The 24,811-nt window shown below is 47.0% G+C and overlaps 1 protein-coding gene across 1 annotated transcript in view; it reads left to right on the plus strand.

Annotated features, from left to right (window-relative positions):
- LOC124617943 (mucin-6) overlaps positions 1 to 24,811 on the plus strand; it is a 441,809-nt gene that overhangs the window by 171,864 nt on the left and 245,134 nt on the right. Inside the window, exon 2 of the mRNA XM_047145304.1 lies at positions 17,475 to 17,658. Coding sequence (XP_047001260.1) covers positions 17,475 to 17,658 — 184 coding nt within the window. The remainder of the gene's footprint in view (positions 1 to 17,474; positions 17,659 to 24,811) is intronic.

The raw sequence follows: 24,811 nt of genomic DNA on the forward strand, positions 1-24,811 counted from the left end.
TACTTATATTTTAAAAAAAACATCAGACTTGTATTTAATACCAGTTTTTGTACTTGAAAATGGCCTAAGGCCAAAATCTGGATTGTATAACAATAAAATAAAAATTAATACAATCAAATCGCGGCAGCATCATTCAAAAAATTTACCATGAAGGTGGCAGCATCATAAAATTTTGCCATGACTGTGGCTCCAGCCAAAATAAATATTATCATAGCGTAAGACTTCACGTCACAGCTGGAAGTAACTGAGTAACTTTGACGACACAACGGTAGGTGTCGTTCTGCGACAGGACAACGTTCGTCCACAAAACGTACGTATCGCTATGAATTGTCTGTGTAATTCTGACGGACTTTAGTGCCCAACAAGGTCCCCAGATCTGTCCCCGACTGAACTTCTTTGGAAGCAGCTCGGATGTCAACTCAGTCCCAGTACCAGTATCCGGAACATCAAGGACGATTTACGACAACTGTGGGTCAGCCTTCCTCAGGAGAGGATAGAAGGACTTTATGACGTCCTTCCCAAATTACTAAGTGCATGCATCCCGACCAGAAGTGGTGCAACAACGTAGTGATAAATTGGCTGGTACTGCCAAGTTCTTTGTAAATGTGACTAAATTTGGTAATCATCGAAATAACTCACATGCCCTCCCAGCCAGTGAAGTTTCATTTCATTTCTTCTTCCTTCTCTTGCCGCAGTGGTTCCACCGTTTCCCGTGAGATCACCGAAGTAAAGGGCTGTCGGGCATGGTCGGCACTTGGATGGGTGGCCATCCAGGCCGCCATGCGCTGTTGCCATTTTTCGGGGTGCACTCAGCCTCGTGATGCCAATTGAGGAGCTACTCGACCGAATAGTAGCGGCTTCGGTCAAGAATACCATCATAACGACCGGGAGAGCGGTGTGCTGACCCACGCCCCTCCTATCCGCATCCTTCACTGAGGATGACACGGCGGTCGGATGGTCCCGGTAGGCCACTCGTGGCCTGAAGACGGAGTGCTTTAAGTGAGTGCTTCCTTCTCTTCTGGGTGCTTCACTTTTTTTATCAGGCGGCGTATATATTCCTAAACAACTTCGAAATGTTGGTGCTGTTCGGATTCCATCTTGCATAGGGGCTAGGTGGTATACCTTGGCTAGCATATTGTGTTTATCGTCGTAAGCCTTTTGGATACGGCCTAACATTTTTTTATGTTTCGCAGGATGTCTTTCATTGCCCTCATCTTGAACTGAGACGACGGTGTTGACTTGCTCTTGCTTTGGATACGAGGAAGTCACATTGCAAAGAATGTTGAGGCGAGAGGGATCCTTATCGCGAGACGGAACACCCCTGGCGGCGGTCTGTGAGTTCACACGCGGTGTGTCTGCGGAGCGGAGAGGCGGGACCTTGCACTTGTGGAAAGCGCGCGACGCCGCGGCCGTTGCCTCGCGTCGGCGGTCATTAGCGCGGTTCTGGGCGCCTCTGCTGGTCGCACGCTGCAGAGTACGCTACAGGGTTCTGGCTCGTGTGGCAGGGGTCAGCGGGGAAACGGCCCAGGGGTCACACCGGGCTGCTCTGTTCCGTACTTTTATGGGGGACGGTACTGTAACCTCTAATGGGACCACATGACGCTGTAGGGCTGACCTCCTAGGCAGCCCGACTGTGGGAGCAAAGGCAGCCGACATCTACCTTCCTTCCGTAGCTACAGGACACCTCACTACAACACACAGTGTTTGAACTGCAAGATTGTTAAATGATCCAATGCACTACTCTCCGACTGAACTTCTCTAGTTTCATCACGGTCATCTTCCTCTGCTTTTTTTTTTTTTTTCTCCATTTCTTGATCCCTGCATGTGGCTGACATATGGTCCAGGTCTTTCTTTTCTCTACATCGCGCTTTTGATGGGCCTGGTGTGACACAGCAGGTACGCAATGCACAGCGTCACTGAAACCTGGTAGTCAAGGGAAGCCAGGATTCGGTTACGATAGTCGACGGGGTCGTAATCAGTTACTATTGGTTGCCTTTTACAATTATACACAATTTATTTTAAACCAGTAATTCCATACTCAACAATAAATAAAAAAATACCACGCGTTATTAATGAAGGAATAAACAACTATATAACTAATCGTGTTTTCAAAAACAGTTCAAATGGCTCTAAGCACTTTGGGACTTAACATCTGAGGTCATTACTCCCCTAGACTTAGAACTACTAACCTAAGGACATCAAATGTTCGTGTGTGAAATCTTAAGGGACTTAACTGCTAAGATCATCAGTCCCTAAGCTTACACACTACTTAACCAAAATTATCCTAAGGACAAACACACACACCCATGCCCGAGGGAGGACTCAAACCTCCGCCGGGATCAGCCGCACAGTCCATGACTTCAGCGCCCTAGACCGCTCGGCTAATCCCCCGTGACTAAGGACATCACATACATCCATGCCCGAGGCACTATTTGAGCTTGCGACCGTAGCAGCAGCGCGGTTCCGGACGGAAGCGCCTAGAACCACTCGGCCACAGCGGCCGGCAATAGTGTTTTCAGTGAGTTAAATTTAGCAAATTACCATTAAATACAGATACAGCAGATAATGTTTTAAAAGCAAGCCACTGTGATCTGGGCAGAAGGCCTTACACACCAGGAACGGCAATAATATAAAAAATTTAGAAACCTGCTGTAAAACAGCAAATACAATAGAAAAGGTTAAGTAAGAAAAACAAGCAACTGATCACGAAACGGTTGAGACAAGATGATGGTAAACTTTGTAACACAACTCTTAACATCCACTGAACACTACTCTGCTAGATTTATTCTATAAGGCGACCACAACTATTAATTAGACATATATAACCCTTTAATGTAGGCATTACAAGGTACTGCAATAAATAATACAATAATAAGAAAAGGACCAGTAAATAAGGTCCTTAAAGGGTACTGAGGCAGATTATACCCGCACAAGGCGTGGGCTGAGGGAGCGTTACACTGAACTACTGGCCATCAGACTTCCTTTTAGAACACACGTGTCTTACAAGAACCAAGGGGTCACAGACGGTGCTCCAGGAATCGATCTCTGAGAAGGTCCGGCAACAAAAACTTTCGGGAGGGATGATGAGATAGGCAGCCAAGAGTTGCATTCACTTCACAAGATGGTAACTCAGGCTAGTGGCAGTCTAACTAATGACTAATGATAATCTTGCTGAAGTTACCTAACGTCCGATAAACCAAATGCAACGATGGAACAATACGCCAAAGCCGGAACCGGCGGTCTACACTACGTCCCCAGAATGCTGTGCTTACAGTGCCCAGAACGAGAAAGGAATCACTACCACCAAAGTAGAAGAATCACCAACCGGCCTACAATCAAGAAAGCTGTCAAAACTACACGCCTTATCGGACAGCAGCGGCAAGGCGAGGAAACGTACACTGCCGTTACATACACTAACCACCAGGGCAGGTAACTGAGGCGTTAGCGGTCACCAAGCAAGAAAAATTACCGCTGGTTGAACTTAACAAATTGTAACAAGTTGAACTCAGTAAATAGTAATAAAAAGTCGAAGAAAGCTAATCAGATCCACCTTCCCCAAGCACTCCACTCGCTGCTCTTCGCCTCGGCGACACTACGAGCAGCAACACGAACCCAAGTCACTGGAGAATCGAGAGATATCGCAATGGAGGAGGTTTCTCTACTTGGATTGAAATGCACTCATCTTAAAGCTTGCTGGAACCGGTTTACGACGAGGTCGTGCACCCTCGTGACCACAGCCCTTCCATCCGGCAGTCCACGCGTGCCGCCAGCGGTCCCGGCGTGTTGTCGTACTGCCCGGACCTGTCTCCTCCTGAGTCCCCAACCGAACTGGCCCCCTCACACGACACGGAAAAACAACGATGTCGCCCCAAAGATAGGGCAACAGTTTCTACATACCGATAACCACCGCTGCTGGCACTAGCGGACAGGACGCGCTTGCGAAACCGAGTGGCGCCAGTCAACATGAGAAGAAGGCAAACAATCGCAACGATGCCAACTAAACGATACGGTCTGGCCTCCAAGAGAGGGAGGAAACCTACAACAGCACCAACGCGAGCCGCAACACTGCTCAGTCACCTGTAATCCACACGCAGTAGACAGCGGATTAGACCTTGGTGGCTACATCGTTTAAGACATAGCTACTCGTTCTACTTCGCCCCGATTACCTGATCGCTATCAAATGACTCTTACACGACCTTTTATTGCCTAGTTTTCGGGTAGTATGCATCTCCATCAAATACTACCTAAGGAAAATGCGGACTAAATTAAGACATGTTCCTACTCCTGCGAACCCCTCTTTCGAGCATTGCGTCTAAGACCATATTATCAAGTTGTCTGTAACGTTTTAAAAAGCTTTTTCACTTCTAGCAGACTGCGCGACAGAAAATACCTCAGAGGTAGTACTATGCACCTGTCAGTAACTTCTACTGTCAGATGAATCGATGAAGTGAGTACGGAACAAATGCCGTTCGAATGGAATAGGTCGATTTGGTTGAGGTGAAAGATTCACCCCGTTTACATGGGGCTCTCAAAATCGGATTTCGTAAATCTATTTCCCAGTACTGCTTCTGCGTGGTCATGTAACACTTCAAAATCGATCCTGGAGATCCGCTTCTAGATGCCGGTTTACCAATTCCGCAATCGATTTTCGCTCCCATGTAAACGCAAGTGGTTTTGAAACATGCTTTAGTTGCCAGTTTTCGTCTTGTTTTTAAAAATTTTCGAGTAATATAGACGGAGTGGCTTTTTGTGTGGTGAGGGATAAGTAGAAATATTAGTAGAAATAATTCAAAAGTCAAGATCGCTTAAATACTGTTTACTGGATAACCGGTTTCAACACACTAAAGGTGCCATCATCGGATCTGAATGTAGATTAACATTTATAAACCATTTGGATATAGCCATACACGAGGCAGAATACCTGATATAAAATGATTGTCACAAAAAAATAAAAAACAACTGTGTGATGGCGGCCGTTGTTAGTCGAGCAGCGGTCATGTACCAAATAGTTTTATCTTGTGGCTGCGGTTTCAGATATCTTATGGAAATGAATGACCATGAGAGCAGTTGTTTTTTATTTTTTGTGACAATGATTTTATATCAGCTGGTGTGCCTCATGTATCGTTATATCCAAACGATTTATAAATGTTAATCTACATTCAGATCCGATGATGGCACCTTTAGTGTGTTGAAACCGGTTATCCAGTAAACAGTATTATTTCTCCAACAGTGTGATCGCCCCACTACGCACCATGTGTTCACTAGAAATATTAGACTGAAGCTGCTTGCCCCTCCTCCAATTGAAGAGAAATAGCGACTGTGCTGACTAAATCAGAAACTGTAACAGCTGTTTTCCAGGTAACATATTTAACTGGGCTAGCAAATCCGCTTCAGACCTTAACATGTAAATACGGCATTGAAAAACGGTTTCCGAAATTCGGTTTTCGTGTTTCGAAAGACGTGCCGCATGTAAACATAGTGACTGACCTGTGACGAGGCCTGAGCTCTAGATTAGGTTGAACTGCGACAAGCTTTTCGTGAGTTTGCGGTCCCGGCGAATATGAATGCCAAATAAACATTATGATAACAGACAGACTTGTAACGTAGGCTAATGTTCACTTTCACACCATATTTAATAGATCGATTTCAGCTGAACGTCAGATGTATGGTACTTATTTTAGTTGTTCGTCACCGGCTGTTTCCAGCCCTTAAGCCAACCCTGTTCAATATATTGACGGATCTACTGAGATTAGATTCTATTGAGGAAATTGCTTAGCGCCTATAGTCTCTGGGTGAAATTGTCTGTATTTGTCAGCTTAGTACCGTAAGCTAAACTGTTTATTTCGCACGATTTGTTGTATTATCAGTGGTAAATCAGCGTAACGCACGGTCATTTCAGAATTACTGGAAGCATGCAGGGTTTTGGCAGCCTTAAGGTGTGTTAAGTGAAATGAGTGTAACAATCGTGAAGAAACAAAACACTATGGTCAGCTGTTGTCGAAATATACGAAACTTTACCCAGATGCACATAAACTTCAATTAGTAGAGAAATTAAGTTCGACGCGAACAAATTATAGGAAACAACTGAAAAGAATTAAAAGTGGATCGAAAAGCAGAGATGGTGCTGATTGGTGCCCACACTGCGGTACTTTGATGGCATGAATTTTTGCAAAGTTAAGACATTTTTAATGCAATTTAAATAAAAATATCAGTTATTATTGGTTTCTCCGTCATAATTTTACTGCAGTTAATTAAAGAGAATTTACATCAGGAGCGTCTCGCTTTCATTTACGAAGTATCTTCTCTGGTCATTTTGAAGGTATGGATGCATATATTTGCACATTTTGTTTGTTATAGGTTAAAAACAGTATTTCTTCATAAAGTTGGTGTGTAATTTACGTACGGTATTTTGGTCTCTTTTTCACATATTCTGCAAACCACAGCTTTTTTCTTTCTTTGTTAATGGAGGTTAAGGTCGAAAGAAACTTCGTTGTTCATTAACACTCGGCAATTTTATGCCTTTTTTGAAGGTACTTTTCCTTGCGCTGCAATGGCGTAATTTATACTTCACCTCACTTTAAAAACAGCAATACAGTGATATGCCTTCCGCACTCAGCACAAGGTTACAGTGTTCTTGTTTGATCTTTTTTTTGTGCAGGTTGTGAGTGCTGCCAACCTACATAGAGTATGAGGCAGCCAGACAACCGCAAATGTATCCAGAATGAATAAATATGTCGAGGTACGGGTTTCGCCAAGTTATAGCGCACAATACGGCGAATTTCGTGATGTTCGCGCCTAATTTTTATCTTTTACAGTTGCCGAATTACGAAAACGGCTTAGTTTTTTTTTTCTAGTGGAACTCTGTACATTTTTTCTGTGGCATTTGAAAGAAGCTTCTAAGAGAACTTTGACGATGTAACATGTGTGCCACTTGATCAAATAGTATACAGGTAACAGTGCCGCAAATCACTGTCTCTTCGTCAGTAGAAGTGATTCCATAAATGTCTAACCCACTGCTTGATTTGTAAAAAAAAAAAAAAAAAAAAAAAAAAAAAAAAAAAAAAAAAAAAAAAAAAAAAAAAAAAAGATTCTCCTCCTGTGATCTTTCGGGTTAGGGGGTTGAAATTTAGACTTCTTAAAGCGTTATTTTAAGGCTTTTCTGAACATTTTAAAAGAGTGACTACCTAATTTCTACCGGTAAAAAATTAAGTTCTATCTGAAACATCTAAAAAATCTGCTGTTCCAATTTTTTTTCGTCAGTCGTACTGGTACTGTGTACCGATGCGTACCATCACAAATCAAGTACTCGCCTAGACTATTATTACAAATCTAAACCAGCACGTGATTTGGATACGATTCGTTTGTTTATTGTCACGGCTGTTGTACTAAGTGCTCAACATGCTGACGTTGAGTATTGCTACACGTTACAAAGAGATTCTGGTAATCAATACTGCACGTTGAATTTCATCTGGAGTTAACGGCAGCAGAGACTCGTCTTATAAGGCATTTCTTTCCACCACACATTGTGGCACGTCTTCCCTGATGAGTAGAATAATCATATTTTATTAAGAAGTAACTTAATTTATTATTTAAGAATACTGTGATTGATTTTAAAGTCCAGTGTGAGTGAAAAATGTTAATTTATTGTATTTTAGAGGTGTACAACTTTGCGTGTTATTGCGACGCAAACAGCGCGGATTTAGGTGGGACCAGGGCATAGTGTTCGATGTCTTCCCGTTAGGAGTGTGCTTCGAATGCAGTATTCGTGACACAAATAAACTGAACTACGATTTCAACAGTGATCTTGTACTGTCCAACTGGCAGCGAAAACTTCATGCAAGAACGAACGTTTCAACTAGCACAGGTGACGGCAAAGCAGTGACCATTAGAGCATCTTCTAGACAACTCTCATTTAAGCCTAATGAACGGTAGTAAATGCCCTTTTACGTATATATGTGAATATTTCATTGACTGCGGATTCCGGCAAGCGTAATAAGTTTCAGATGGGCGGGAAAGAATCTCAGTGACGTATTGCATCTTGTAACACTCGCCGGACCCCGTTGGCGATATACACTACTGACCATTAAAATTGCTACACCAAGAAGAAATGCAGATGATGAACGGGTATTCATTGGACAGATATATTATACAAGAACTGACATGTGATTACATTTTCACGCAGTTTGGGTGCATAGATCCAGAGAAATCAGTACCCAGAACAACCACCTCTGGTCGTAATAACGGCCTTGATACGCCTGAGCATTACGTCAAACTTAGCTTGGATGGCGTGTACAGCCACAGCTGCCCATGCAACTTCAACACGATACCACAGTCATCAAGAGTGGTGTACTGTGAAGAGGCTGTTGCTTGGTCACCATTGACCAGACATTTTCGATTGGTGAGAGATGTGGAGAATGTGCTGACCAGGGCAGCAGTCAAACATTTTTTGTATCCAGAAAGGCTGAAATGTAGGGTTTCGCAGGGATCGAATGAAGGGTAGAGCCACGGGTCGTAACACATCTGAAATGCACCGTCCACTGTTCAAAGTGCCGTCAATGCGAACAAGAGGTGACCGCGACGTGTATACAATAGTACCCCATACCATCACGCCTGGTGATACGCCAGTGTGGCAATGATGAATACAAGCTTCTAATGTGCGTTCACCGCGATGACGCCGAATACGGATGCGACCATCATGATGCTGTAAACAGAACCTGGATTCATCCGAAAAAATGACGTTTTGCCATTCGTGCACCCAGGTTCGTCGTTGAGTACACCATCACAGGCGTTCCTGTCTGTGATGCAGCGTCAAGGGTAACCGCAGACAAGGTCTCCGAGCAGATAGTCCATGCTGCTGCAAACGTCGTCGAACTGTTCGTGAAGATTGTTTTTGTCTTGCAAGTGTCCCCATCTGTTGACTCAGGGATCTAGACGTGGCTGCACGATCCGTTACAGCCATGCGATTAAGATGCCTGTTATCTCGACTGCTAGTGATACGAGGCTATTGGGATCCAGCACGGCGTTCCGTATTACCCTCCTGAACCCACCGATTCCATATTCTGCTAACAGTCATTGGATCTCGACAAACGCGAGCAGCAATGTCAAATGGTTCAAATGGCTCTGAGCACTATGGAACTTTTGAGGTCATCAGTCCCCTAGAACTTAGAACTACTTAAATCTAACTAACCTAAGGACACCACACACACCCATGCTCGAGGCAGGATTCGAACCTGCGACCGTAGCGGTCGCGCAGTTCCAGACTGTAGCACCTAGAACCGCTCGCCCACCCCGGGCGGCGCAGCAATGTCGTGATACGATAAACCGCAATCGCGATAGGCTACAATCCGACCTTTATCAAAGTCGGAAACGTGATGGTACGCATTTCTCCTCCTTACACGAGGCATCACAGTAGCGTTTCGCCAGGCAACGCCAATCAACTGGTGTTTGTGTCTGAGAAATCGGTTGGAAACTTTCCTCATGTCAGCACGTTGTAGGTGTCGCCACCGGCACCAACCTTGTGTGAATGCTCTGAAAAGATAATCATTTGCATATCACAGCATCTTCTTCCTGTCGGTTAAATTTCGCGTCTGTAGCACGTCATCTTCGTGGTGTAGCAATTTTAATGGCCAGTAGTGTATCTGCGAGTAACGCCTATCGTGTAAAGTAGTTGTGTAGCTGAGTAAACAGTAGTTGAGGTGCTGCTCCTTGTAGAGAGAGGGTCCTGCTTTGTAACGGTGCTGCCTAGCATGCTGTGCGCTGCGGTCTGCTGCGATGCCTCTCTCTCTCTCTCTCTCACTCTGTCCAGCAACTGGACTCTTATTTGCATAACGCGTGGGACGGACCACGGACGCTCTTACGAAAGATAGTGTTCCAGGGAGTCTCCTCGCTTTACAGCCACGAAACACAAATGTCCACACACACACACACACACACACACACCTGGACGAATTTCCCAACGAGGTTCTACTACCCACGACGCTATGCGCCCTTAGTGTCTGCGATGTAAGGAATGTTTTAGTTCTACTAGCCTACTAGCTATTCAGTAAATTCATAGTATATGCGTTAGATCAAACAAATGATAAACTGTGGAAACAAAAGTAAAGATATATATGGCTGAACAAAAATATGACGTTCATTAGATCTGAAAAAAGAGCGCGTTCTTCTCCAGTCTTCCTCTCTTTTTTTCTTTTGCTTTCTTAATGTTTTAACACTGTCCACGGCGACTTCTTCAACTGAGCGAACTTTTTCATGTTAGAATAGCACTTGCACGAAATTTTCTCAATTTTTAATTGGATATGTTCAAATCTCTGTATTCCTCCACAATGTTTGCCCCCTGTATGAAATTATTCCGTGAAGTCCTGTCATGCTGCCCTTTTCGTGTCTTTCACACATTCCTTTCCTCGTCTATTATGCCGAACACCTCTTATCAGTCTCCTTAATGCTCAGCATCTCAAACTCTTCGATTATCTTCTTCTTCTGTTTTCTCATAACGCTACGTTGAAAGCTTGTAGTCAGTAGTTACACATTTCGGCCACTAAGCACCTCCTTTGCAGCTGTTACAACAGTCTTCCTCATGGAGTTATTCTATTTAGATACGCCTGTACACACTTATGTAAATGGTGCGGTTGCTAGTAACGTCGAAGCAATATTTTCGGTGGTATCTGTCAGTCCTAAGTGACATGTGTACAGAATAACGTTATTGTAGTCATGTCCATAGTTTAAGAAGTCTTCCTGGCACGCGATACCATAGGACGCCCTGCGGTAACGCACAGTGACTTAGCAAATGTCATGGGATAGGCACCTTATATCGCTTGGGGCCTCCTCTGGCCCAGCGGACTGCAATGAGACGCCGTGGAAGTGAGTCGACAAGTCCCTAGTACTATTCTGAAAGCAGCTGACACCAAATAGTGGAAATATACTACAAAATCAAAAACGTTTGAGCCTTGTAAAGACGAAAACCTATCTCCACCTGAAACTTTCCTTTCGTCTCTCACTAGGAAACGCTGTAGTTTCTCGCGAGTACTACTCGTGGCTGCGGCCAGAATCCACGCATTCTTATTGCTGTGTGGCGCAGGAGACCATAGTCTGATTAAAATTACTTCACGGATTGGAACTGTCTTCCTCCAATCACAGTGCTCAACATCACGCGCACACTGTTCGCCGTTAGTCAGTTGTCACAACAAATGGTCAGTTCGTTCCCAGTTCCTTGTCTGCGTTCCTTTCTTGAAGTGTTTGGGTCCACATTTGTACTTCACATTTTATCGCGCATGATAACCACACCAGAAGTGTGGTGCTACAGAAGAATGCTGAAGATTAGATGGGTAGATCACGTAACTATTGAGTAGGTAATGAATAGAATTGTGGAGAAGAGGAATTTGTGGTACAACTTGGCTAGATGAAGGGATCGGTTGGTCGGACATATTCTGAGGCATCAAGGGATCACCAATTTAGTATTGGAGGGCAGCGTGGAGGGTAAAAATCGTAGAGGGAGACCAAGAGATGAATACACTGAGCAGATTCAGAAGGATGTAGGTTGCAGTAAGTACTGGGAGATGAAGAAGCTTGTACAGGATAGAGTTGCATGGAGAGCTGCATCAAACCAGTCTCTGGACTGAAGACCACAACAACAACAACAACAACAACAACAACAACACACACACAAACGGACGGTAACGCATGTTTCAAACACAGCAGTGGCCAAAGACTACTGGATCTTTTCTCACAAGACTCGATTCGGCGTCGGATGTAGCATATTCAATTATTATTATGACAGAGATCGGCCTACCGCTTCGCACGACGTTGCATGAAGCCGTTTTGAAGGCAGCATATCGTTGTTGCAGCTGACCCTATGGAGCCATAAATAAAACATTATTCAGCGAAGTGGTTATTGTGTCATCCTGATTTACGGATGATCGTGGATTTGAAACCCATCATGTGACATACTTTTTAATTTTTAAATCTTTATGAAATGAGTGATTACTATGATTTTCAATTAATTTCCTTAACTGTAGTTCTTTTTATTTTCAAGCTTTTGTCATGTCATTTTCATAACCGTATAGACCTTTAATTTGTGCTTATTTTTTCTTCCTATGGTTTTTATCGTTTGGAATCTGCTTGTGTCGCTTATAACCTGTAACCGAGTGTCAACCAGGACTGCTCAGCGGTTGGTATCGTGTCAGCTTGTGCAGCCAGAGTGAGGATAACTGCAGGTAACCGATGAAAGCGAAAAGCTACATTTCGCTTTTAATGCTGAAACTGGAATTTTCCTGTCTTGAGTTTGGTCGCAGAGGTCAGCTTTAATCACGGTGAACAAAGCGAGCGTGGTTAACAGTTCTGCCACTAGTTGCTGACCGCCGTTTTCTTGGACATATTGCCTATCAAAAGGTAGTCATAAGGATAGGACAAGAGAGTAAGCTGAGGGCTACAAAACGCTTCGCCTGCCGCAGTTCGGTCGTTGGTCACTTAAAATCGGATGTGGGCAGAGAATCTCGCGTTCCCGCTGTAACTGACGGTCGCCGCTTGCAATATTGCTGCACGTTACATGGAAAGCACTTGGGAAGTGACCCCACCGTGTTTGGGCGTTGTCTTCAGCTGAGAGGCAGCCGATGTGACGACACTGTAGCGGCAAGTGACAAACTGTCAAGTCCTCCCAACAGTAATATAATTATGCTATATATTGCTCTGCACATTTGCTACGAAACCTTGGTTGTCGGATCTGGATTAATTCTCCACACTGCTACGGTATTGAAACTTGTCTAAATAAGGGTCTAAATCCTCGCTTTAACACAGGTGACCATGTTAGCCCTGCCAGTGTTCCACAATTCATATCTAACGCACTGTTACATTTACAAAGTCCCGAGGTCACAACACTAGGAAACGTACACTGCTAACAGTTCATACACCGCTTGCAGCTGGATTGTTGTAGCAACTTCCCTCGATAAACATCACAGAGAAACGGGATAACAGTTTACAGTTCATCGCCCTTCAAATTTCCACAAAAACAAATGTGAATTATTGACTTCAGTTAGACGTCGCCAAGTCCACATCTTTCATTAAACTCCACCTCCAGCTAGCTAAATGCTCCAGTATTTGGTATCAAACCGGATCCAAGCACTAAACTTGTAAATGCACTAAACCACAGATTCACCAAAGAAATTGGGTTGGAAAAGCATAACATACTTGCGAATACTTACAGAATTTCCTTAGAAACTTTGTATATCATGAATGATTACTAACTGCCGATTTTAGAAATATTAAACACTTTTAAACTACATCTACATGGATACCCTGCGAATCAAATTTAAGTGACTGGCAGAGGGTTCATTGAACCACCTTCACAATTCTCTATTATTCCACTCTCGTATAGCGCGTGGCAAGAATGAACACCTTCTATATCTTTCTGTACGAGCTCTGATTTCCCTTATTTTATCGTGGTGATCGTTCCTCCCTATGTAGGTGGGTGTCAACAAAATATTTTCGCATTCGGAGGAGAAAGTTGGTGATTGGAATTTAGTGAGAAGTTTTCGTCGCAATGAAAAACGCCTTTCTTTTAATGATTTCCAGACCAAATCCTGATCATTTCTGTGACACTCTCTCCCATATTTCGCGATAATACAAAACGTGCTGCCTTTCTTTGAACTTTTTCGATGTACTCCGTCAGTCCTACCTGGTAAGGATCCCACACTACGCAGCAGTCTTCTAAAAGAGGACGGACAAGCGTAGCGTAGGCAGTCTCCTTAGTAGGTCTGTTACATTTTCTAAGTGTCCTGCCAATAAAATGCAGTCTTTGGTTAGCCTTCCCCACAACATTTTCTATGTGTTTTATCCAATTTAAGTTGTTCGTAATTGTAATACCTAGGTATTTAGTTGAAATTACGGCTTTTAGATTAGACTGATTTATCGTGTAACCGAAGTTTATCGAGTTCCTTTTAGCACTCATGTGGATTACCTCACTCTTTTCGTTTTTTAGCGTCAACTGCCACTTTTCGCACCATTCAGATATTTTTTATAAATCGTTTTGCAGTTTGTTTTGATCTTGTGATGGCTTTATTAGTCGATAAACGCCAGCGTCATCGGCAAACAACCGAAGACGGATGCTCAGGTTGTCTCCCAAATCGTTTATATAGATAAGGAACAGCAAAGGCCCTGTAACACTACCTTGAGGAACGCCAGAAATTGCTTCTGTTTTACTCCATGACATTCTGTCAATTACTACGAACTGTGACCTCTCTGACATGAAATTGCAAATCCAGTCACATAACTGAGACAATATTCCATAAGCACGTAATTTCACTACGAGCTTTTGTGGTACAGTGTCAAAAGCCTTCCGGAATTCCAGGGATACGGAATCGATCTGAAATCCCTTGTCAATAGCTCTCAGCACTTCATGTGAATAAAGAGCTAGTTGTGTTTCACAGGAACGATGTTTTCTAAGCCCATGTTGACTGCATGTCAATAGACCGTTTCCTTCGAGGTAATTCATTATGTTCGAACACAATATATGTTCTGAAATCCTGGTGCATATCGACGTTAACGATATAGGCCTGTAATTTAGTGGATTACTCCTACTACGTTTCCTGAATATTGGTGTGACCTGTGCAACTTTCCAGTCTTTGGGTACGGATCTTTCGTCGAGCGAACGGTTGTATGTGATTGTAAAGTATGGAGCTAATGCATCAGCATACTCCAAAAGAAACCTAATTGGTATACAGTCTTGACCAGAAGACTTGCTTTTATTAAGTGATTTAAGTTACTTCACTACTCAGAGGATATTTACTTCTACGTTACTCATATTGGCAGCTGTTCTCGATTCAAATTCTGGAGTATTTACTTCATCTTCTCTTGCGTAGGCATTTCGGAAGGCTGTGTTTCGTAACCCTGCTTTGGCAGCACTGTGTTCGACAATATCTCCATTGCTATCGCGCAGAGAAGGCGTTGATTGTTTTTTGTCACTAACATACTTCACATACGACCAGAATCTTTTTGGATTTTCTGCCAGGTTTCGAGACAAAGTTTCGTTGTGGAAACTGTTATAGGCATCTCGCATTGAAGTCCACGCTAAATTTCGAGCTTCTGTAAAGGATCGTCAATCTTGGGGATTTTGCGTCTGTTTAAATTTGGCACGTTTTTTTCGTTGTTTCTGCAACAGTGTTCTAACCAGTTTTGTGTACCAAGGAGTATCAAGTCAGTCGTTTGTTAATTTATTTGGTATAAATCTTTTGTTAATTTATTTGGTATAAATCTCTCAATTGCTGCCGATGCTATTTCTTTGAATTTAAGCCACATCTGGTCTACACTTATATTGTTGTTGCTGTTGTGGTCTTCAGTCCCGAGACTGCTTTGATGCAGCTCTCCATGCTACCCTATCCTGTGCAAGCTTTTTCATCTCCCAGTATCTACTGCAACCTACATGCTTCTGTATCTGTTTAGTGTATTCATCTCTTGGTCTCCCTCTACGATTTTTACCCTCCACGCTGCCCTCCAATACTAAATTGGTGATCCCTTGATGCCTCAGAACATGTCCTACTAACCGATCCCTTCTTCTAGTCAGGTTGTGCCACAAACTTCTCTTCTCCCCAATCCTATTCACTGCCTCCTCATAAGTTATATGATCTACCCATCTAATCTTCAGCATTCTTCTGTAGCACCATATTTCGAAAGCTTCTATTCTCTTCTTGTCCAAACTAGTTATCGTCCATGTTTCACTTCCACACATGGCCACACTCCATACAAATACTTTCAGAAACGGCTTCCTGACACTTAAATCTGTACTCGATGTTAACAAATTTCTCTTCTTCAGAAACACTTTCCTTGCTATTGCCAGTCTACATTTTATATCATCACTACTTCGACCATCATCAGTTATTTTGCTCCCTAAATAGCAAAACTCCTTTACTACTTTAAGTGTCTCATTTCCTAATCTAATTCCCTCAGCATCACCCGACTTAATTCCACTACATTCCATTATCCTCGTTTGCTTTTGTTGATGTTCATCTTATATCCTCCTTTCAAGACACTATCCATTCCGTTCAACTGCTCTTCTAAATCCTTTGCTGTCTCTGACAGAATTACAATGTCATCGGCGAACCTCAAAGTTTTTATTTCTTCTCCATGGATTTTAATACCTACTCCGAATTTTTCTTTTATTTCCTTCACTGCTTGCTCAATATACAGATTGAATAACATCGAGGAGAGGCTACAACCCTGTCTCATTCCCTTCCCAACCTCTGCTTCCCTTTCATGTCCCTCGACTCATAACTGCCATCTGGTTTCTGTACAAATTGTAAATAGCCTTTCGCTCCCTGTATTTTACCCCTGCCACCTTCAGAATTTGAAACAGAGCATTCCAGTCAACATTGTCAAAAGCTTTCTCTAAGTCTACAAATGCTATAAACGAAGTTTTGCCTTTCCTTAATCTAGCTTCTAAGATAAGTCGTAGGGTCAGTATTGCCTCACGTGTTCCAATATTTCTATGGAATCGAAACTGATCTTCTCCGAGGTCGCCTTCTACTTATGTTATTAATTTGGAATTTATATTATTATATATTTATATATTTATATTATTAATTTGGAATGAGTGGAAATTGACTCTCAGGAAGGCGTCAAGTGAATTTTTATCTGCTTTTTTGAATAGGTATATTTTTCGCTTATTTTTCGAGGATTTGGGATTAGAATACTCAATCTCGCTACCACAGCCCTGTGTTCACTAATCCCTGTATTGGTTTTGATGCTCGTTATTAACTCAGAATTACTTGTTGCTAAGAGGTCAAGGCCACACAACTTGCAGTGTACATCCGTGATAGTTGCTGTCATGCGACTCCTTGATTTTGTGGGACCAAAACTACCCCATGAAATTGTTTTAAAGATGCTTACCCTTAAGGTTCAAATGGTTCAAATGGCTCTGAGCAGTATGGGACTCAACTGCTGTGGTCATCAGTCCCCTAGAACTTAGAACTACTTAAACCTAACTAACCTAAGGACATCACACACACCCATGCCCGAGGCAGAATTCGAACCTGCGACCGTAGCAGCAGCGCGGCTCCGGACTGTAGCGCCTAGAACCGCGCGGCCACCGCGGCCGGCTACCCTCAAGGATTTGCCTTCAGCAACAGAACACGAGCACTTTCACTGGTCACTTCGTTCCTCCTGTAACAGCCCTATTCTGCAAAGTGCTGCTACCATCTCATATTTTTTTAGATGTTTATTTTCAACAGGTGCCGGAAAACTTCTGCCTTGACGGGAAACTCACTTGCCGTTAAGCAAAACTACTAGGTTCCGAACAGATACGACTTTAGCAGATTAATGAAAGTGTGACTACTATCTCCAGGCTGGCAAATACCATTTCCACAAAATGTCGGACACCGGCTCTCGCGTTCATGGTAGTTCCGAGGACGAGCCAGCGGGAGCGGCCAGGGCTGTTACGTTGTATTGGTGGCAGACAGAACTGCAGGGTGTTTGCTTGGCCTGTTTCGCAGACGGGGCCGTCGTGCGCCGTGCCGTCCCCACAGCGCCGGCCGGCCGCCCCCAGCAGGTGGCGAATGCTGGGCGCCAGCTGCGACGCGGACCGCGACTGCGCAGTGCCCTACAGCCGCTGCACGGCCGGCGCCTGCGCCTGCCAGGCCTACTACGCCCGCTACAACGAGTCGCGGTGCCTGCCCTGTGAGTACCCCACACTGTTCACTTTCTCACTACAGCTCTACAGGCCTACTACGTCAGAGCCGAAGAAACTGGTGGACCTGCCTAATATTGTGCATGGTCCCCGCGAGCACGCATAAGTACCGCGACACGACGTGCCATGAACTTGACTAATGTCTGAGGTAGTGCTGGAGGGAACTGACACCAGCAATCCTGCAGGGCTGTCTACAAATCCGTAAGAGTGCGAGGGGTTGGAGATCTCTTCCGAACAGCACGTTGCAAGACATCCGAGATGTGGTCAATAATGTTCGGGTCTGGGGAGTATGATGTTCAGCGGAAGTGTTCAAACTCAGAAGGGTGTTTCTGGAGCCACTCTGTAGCAATTTTGGATGTGTGGGGTGTCTCATTGTCCTGCTGGTAATGCCTAAGACCGTCGGAATGTACAATGGACATGAATGGATGCACCATACAGGATGTTTACGTACGTGTGAGAGTCTGTAACACCTCGGTTTAGTTTACAGTGATAAAAGCTATAGAAAGAATAATTTTAGATTAAGAATAGAATTTTTAGAGGGGAACGTAGTGTAGAATCAAATTTCGGTAACTGCAGATCAAAATTATAGTACATCAGCAAGTAGTTTAACGTCTAAGTACAGCAAACCACGGAAGCTCCGTCATGGAGAAGGCAGTGACGTTAAACTCTTGTGATGAAAAATCTATAAAAAGGCCTGATCGTCATTATTGCCGCCTTTTTTCCTTGATTGTTTCGTTAAAGAGCGGGGAACCCGTGTCAGTCAGAGAGACAATAATTAGATTGGACTTTATCGTGTTAAGATTCACGATAAACTGTTAGAATATTGCGGAGATTAAAAGTGATGTAGTGTACGATCTCTGACTGTTGGTAGCAACGGAGTATTAAGGGGATTTTAGGACTTTAGTGCTATATTGGTACTTTACGGACATACAGACGGCAGAAACTCAAATTATCTGCTGATACGAGTGAATTCAGAGGTACCGGTATTCAGATATTAACGTGTGGACTTTTGAAAGTGTCGTGTGCCGTTAGTTGCGAATCTGGACGTAGAGCGCCTGCATATCGGCATTTGCGGACTATTTAGATTCCTCCAGGCTAGGAACCTTTTAAATAGACCATCATCCATCACCATCTTAATCATTGAATATACAGTGAAAGTGAAATACAAGAGTGTTGTACTTATTTCATTTACCTAGTACTAATCAGTGAAGGTTTTACGGAACCAAAGCTATTCAGCAGTGAGTCAGCGCCATCTAACAGAAAGTGTAGGAATTAACTAACACGCTAACTTAAGTGAACGTTTACGTGTTTTACGGACTGCTTAATATGAACTTTTGTGACTTTTTGACGTCCCCACTCCCTCCGAAAGGTGGCGCAGGCTGTCGTAATCGTAAAAGGGGAGAGTTTTATCCGGTCAAATTACTAAATAAAAGCGATATTTACAACACTCACAGTAATAGCATCGGAGAATCGTCGCTGTCACGTTGGGAAGTAAAGCCGGAAAACCTACCGACGATACGTATCTACGAGCAGACGTCGACGTGGAATACCTAAAAAGGGAACCACAAGAGAGTTGGGGACGAGATCAGAGGGTTGGATCCCCTCATTCGAAGGCGTCAGATTGCAAAGCCTGGGCTACTCTCAGGTTGGAATCTCCGTCTTCGAAGATTGTGTCCGTCTGTCTGTCTGTCTGTCTGTCTGTCTGCCCGCCGCTTACTGCTGTAGCTGTTCGTTCGTCCGTCCGTCCGTCCGCCTGCCTGCCTGCTCGCTGTCCATCGCCGCCGCTACCGCTGCTGCCTGCTGTCCGTCTGTCCGTCCGTCCGTCTGTTCGCCGCCGCCGCCGCCGCCGCCGCCGCCGCCGCCTGGTCGCCGCCAGCCGGTGCTCGCCGCCGCCGCCGCCGCCGCCGCCGCCGCCGTCGCCGTCCGACCCTGGTCTTTGGCCGTCTTCGTCTTCCTCCGTCCTCGTCTTCCTCCGTCTTGGTCTTCGTCTGTCCCCTGTTTGTGTCCTTTCCTTTTCGTTCTGTGCGTTATTGTTTCTCCCTGACGTCATGTCCACCCCCACCACCACCGCCACCGCTATCACCACCGCCATAGTTTACACTTCCCCTTCTGCCGCCTCCACCACTATAACGTGGTGTGCCCAGTCCCACCCCCCTCCTTCCATCCCACCTCTTCTCACTCTCCCTTCGCCCTTGTTCTTTGTCGCCCCCTCTCCAGCTTCTTCCTCCCGCTCCTCTCGATCTGATCCTTTCCCCCCAATCCCCCAGCCTGTCACTGCAGCTCCGGCTAGGGTGGTGGCCCATCGGGCCACTGTCCATGCCCAGCTCTCCCCGTCGCCTTCGCCATCACCGCCGTCGCCGTCACCGTCACCGTCACCGTCACCGTCTCTGGCGCCGACTGCTGCGTCCATGCTGGGACCTGTCCCTTCCCACCACCTCCCTATAGCTCCCCTCCCTCTTGTCACCACCCGCCCTTCTGCCGCCGTTAAGCGCCCTAGTGGCACCACCACCTCCTCCGCCCCCAAAAAGGCCCCGCCCCATCCTCCTTCCCCCCCCCCCAGGGTGCCATGGATGTCTCCCCACTTGGCCCTGCTCCCTCCACCTCTTCCTCCTCCTCCTCCTACTCCTCCCCCCCCCCTCTTTCTACAAATACCTCCTCTCCCATCCCGATCCTTCCCTTCTAGAGACCTGGAATCTCTCCCTCCTCCTCCGCCGACACTTCCCTGGTGCACCTATCTCTCTCCTCACTCCCAGACGGGATTCCGTTCTCATCTCCTTCCCCAGCCCCACCCTCCATACTGACATCCTCTCCCGCCTCCCCATCACCCGTTTTGGCCCCAATGCCCCCCTCACCCCTGCTCCTTCCCCATCTCCTACCCGCCAACCCCAACCCCCGCGTCACCCACCGACCCTCACCGCCGTGATCACTCGTCTCAGTCCGTCGATCACAGAGGAGGAGGTGTTGGCGGAGCTCAAGGCGCATCTCATGCTGGAGGTGCGGGCGGTCCGCCGCATTTTCAACTCGGCCGGCCCCACCCGCCTTATGCGGGTTTTCTCCGAGGACACCCCCTCCATTGACCGTCTCCTGAAGGAGGGTGCCCTCCTCTTCAACCAGCGTTACAAGATCGACCCCTCCCGTTCCCCTCCTCAATCCCTGCACTGCCAGAGGTGTCTGCGCTATAACGCGCACCCCACAGCTGAGTGCCGTGAGGCCCCCACCTGCCCGCATTGCAGGCAAGTGCACTTCCTCAGGCAGTGCCCTAACCTCCAATCCCCTCCTTCCTGCAATACCTGCAATGTCCCCCATCCCACCTACTCCCACAAGTGTAAAGCCCGACCCCCTCCGACCACTCCTGAACTCACCGTCCCTGTCCGTCCTCTGGACGCCCCCACCCCTCCTGGAAATTCCTTTCATCCCCCCCCACCACCGCTGAGGACATCATCTGGTTCCTCACCATCGTCCTCCAGAATGTCCATCCCTTTCAGCGCCCCCACACTCTCCAACAGGTATCCCTCGCCGCCCGTTCCATTTTCCACCTCAAAATGTACGCAACCAGGCCCATTTCACCTTCTCCCGCCTTGACACCCTCGTCTAAATCCCTGTCATGGAGCGACAGCAACGTATCCTTTTCAACAACATCCGCTCCCTTCCCGCCAACAAGAACCTCTTCCTGCACACCCTTGCCACCCACCGCGTGGATGCCTTCCTCCTTAATGAAACCTTCCTCCAACCCCACCACTCTATCCACACTTCGCCCTATCTCCTCCACCGCTCCGATAATCCCCTCCCAACTGCGCGTGGTGGAGTAGCCATTGGTCACCACTGCCAGATCCCCGTTCGGCTCCAACCTCTCCTTCCCGACCCCACCGAACACCTGATCCTTAGTCTCTTCTTCCCCGGCCTTACCATTACCTGCGCCACCATCTATGTCCACCCCAACGCCACTATTCCCTTCGACTTCCTCTCCCACATCGACCGTACCTTCTCCTCTTACGTGATCACCGCCGACCTCAGCCTCCATAGTCGTTCCGCCGCCCAGTTACGGCGGTGGCATCGGTTCCTCTCCTCCCTTCAAGGCAACCTAATCCCCATCCCCCAGCACACCCGTCCCGAATCCAATTCCACTCCTGATGTTATCCTCTCCTCCCCCAACTTCCTTGGCCGCATAACTGTGGATGTCCTGGAGCCTCTTGGTAGCGACCATCTCCCTGTCCTCCTCACCGTTTCAGACGGTCGTCGCCCCCCCCCCCCCCCCGACCCTCGTCATGACCCTCCCCCTAAGTATGTCCATGACTATTCCCGTGCCGACTGGAATGCCTACCGGGATACCGTTACCACCCAGGTCGATAGCCACCCCTTCACCTACCACCACCCTGACGATGTCACCCATGCCACCTCCTTTCTCCAGCAGACCTTGCCTGAGGCAGTGAAGGCCCACGTCCCTACTGTCGCCATCCACCCCCACTGTCCTACCTTACCCCCACAGGCCTTCCTCCTCCTCTGTGAATCCCGTCGTCTCTACCGTGCCTTCCTCCGCACGCGTGACCTGGACACACTACGACGCCACCGGCAACTCCAGCGACACATTCGTAATTTAATCGCGGCTAAGAAACGCCGGGACTGGCAACAGACATGCACCCGTTTAAATGCTACCCTACCAATAAACTCGTCCAAGTTCTGGTCGGCCTTCCGTCGCCTTACTGGAACTAAATCCTTCCCCTGTTATCCTTTTCTCCATGATGATCACACTTTCCCTGACACCCTTAGTAAGGCTAATCACTTTGCCTCCTACCTCTCCGATGTATTTTCCATCCCCGATGATCCCCAGTTCGATTACTCCCTCTTCCCGGATATCCGCGATCGAACTGACACCTCTGTCCCTCCCCTCGCTCCTGGTTTCCAGTACTTGGACAACATTGCACACACAGAACTCAATGCCCCTATCACTACACAGGATCTCATTGATACACTCCGCACAAAACGCAACACCGCTCCTGGTCACGATCGTGTCACCTACCGTCACCTTCGTGAAGCTCCTGTCTCTTTCCTCTCCACCCTGGCCAGGCTCTACAATGTAGTCCTGTCCACCGGTTACTACCCGGACCTGTGGAAAACCTCCCGCATCCTCATGTTCCTTAAACCTGGCAAACCGCCGTCCACCGTCTCCTCCTACCGTCCCATCAGCCTTACCTCGGTCTTCAGCAAGGTCCTGGAATCTATCCTCACCTGACGCTTCCACCAGCATCTCCGCCAGCACCGCCTCCTTCCCGTTAACCAGTGTGGCTTTCGGCCGTCCTTCTCTTCCGACGACCTTCTCCTCCACCTCACTCATCTCCTTTCCGAACAGCTTAATTCCTGTCGCTCCGCAATCTTCCTCTCCCTGGACCTCGAACATGCATATGACCGCGTATGGCATTCTGGTCTCCTCTTCAAGCTCCAAACCTTCGCCCTTCCCATTAACTACGTCCGTCTGATCGGCTCCTTTCTCTCCCGCCGTCCTTCCTATGTCACCATCCATAACGCAGATTCCTAAACCATTTTCCCCTCTGCCGGTGTGCCCCAAAGCTCCGTCCTCTCCCCCCTTCTGTACCTTTTGTACATGGCGGACATGCCGCCGCCGTCAGCCCCCGTCCACCTTCTCCAGTTTGCCGATGACACCGCCTTCCTTGCCCTTGCCCCCATCCTCCAGCGCTCCCAACACCTTCTCTAATCCCATCTTGATCGGTTCACCGCTTGGTGCAACCAGTGGTTGCTCAAGGTCAATCCCTCCAAAACCCAGGCGATCATTGTAGGCAAAACCACCCCTTCCTTCCGCCTCCTTGATTTCTATCTCACCATCTATGGCCGTCCTATCGCCCTCACGCCCACGCTTACATACCTTGGCGTCACCCTCGACCGTCGCCTCTCCTGGACTCCCCACCTCCGGACAATCCAAGCCAAGGCACGCTCCCGACTCAGTCTCCTCAAGCTCCTCTCTGGCCGTTCGTGGGGCCTGGACCCCTCCACCATCCTCCACACCTATAAGTCCCTCATCCGCCCTATCCTTTGTTATGCCCATCTGGCTTGGATCTCCGCCCCCCCTACCTTTTATAAATCCCTCCAAATCCCTGGTCATGCTCTCCGCCTCGCCTATCGCATCCGTCTCCCCTCCCCCACGTGGATCCTGTACAATCTCATCCCCTTCCCCCACCTCCTCCTTTTCCTTGAAAGGATATGGATCCTGTACACCTCCCTCAAACTCGATCCTCCTCACCCACTCGTCTCCCCGAACCTCTCCCACCCCCGCCCGCTGCTGCGCCTGTATTTGCACATCCCACCCGGTCTCCATCTCACCACCCTCCTTACCCTCTCCCAAGGTGGCTTCCGCCAGCTCCCCCTCCCTGATGTTGTCCTCCTCCCCTGCATCTACCCCTCCTATCAACTTTGATCCTCCCCCCCACCTCCTGTGTCCTTTCCTTTAGGCACTCTCCCTCCCTCCCTTCTCTTCCCTTCTCTTTCCTTTCCCCCCTCCCTCCTCCCCTCTCCCCCGGGCTTCCCCTCCCCCTTCCTCCCTCCCCCTCTCTCCTTTGCCCATGGCATCTCTGCTCTCCCCTCTCCCATTCCCTTTCCCCTTCCTCCTCCTCCACCTCCTCTCTTGGCAGGTCCCCGGACTCGTACACGCTCAGTGAACATTCGCGCGCCGGAGATCATCGCCGTCAGTGTTTCGTGTGTGTGCCTTCGTTTGTGTGTAGTGTTGTTCGCCGTCACGCCACCACCGTTCACGTGCCGTCGCCATCATCCATGTTATGTGCACCGTGTCGCCTCGTGTTAGTGATGTTTCTCGTCCAGCGTGAACGGCTCCATGTTTTTTCGATTTTTTAGTGTCTACATTTTTTGCCCACCGTTTTTACTGTCTACTCTGTGCCACCTTTATGTACTACTTGTTGTCAAACTCAAGGCTGAAGAGCGGCGTATTGTGCTGCTGACAGCCCGCCTTTGTATAAGGTGTTTAAAATCACAATAAAGAAAAAAAAAAAGAGTTGGGGATGCTTCAAGTTGCATCTAGACGTATCATGAGTCCCATATCAGTCCAACTGCACACGTCCCACATGATTGCAGAGCCTCCACCAGCCTGAACAGTCCCTCGCTGACATGTAGGGTCCA

The sequence above is a fragment of the Schistocerca americana genome, chromosome 1 (assembly GCF_021461395.2).
Source record: "Schistocerca americana isolate TAMUIC-IGC-003095 chromosome 1, iqSchAmer2.1, whole genome shotgun sequence".
Classification (NCBI taxonomy): domain Eukaryota; kingdom Metazoa; phylum Arthropoda; class Insecta; order Orthoptera; family Acrididae; genus Schistocerca; species Schistocerca americana.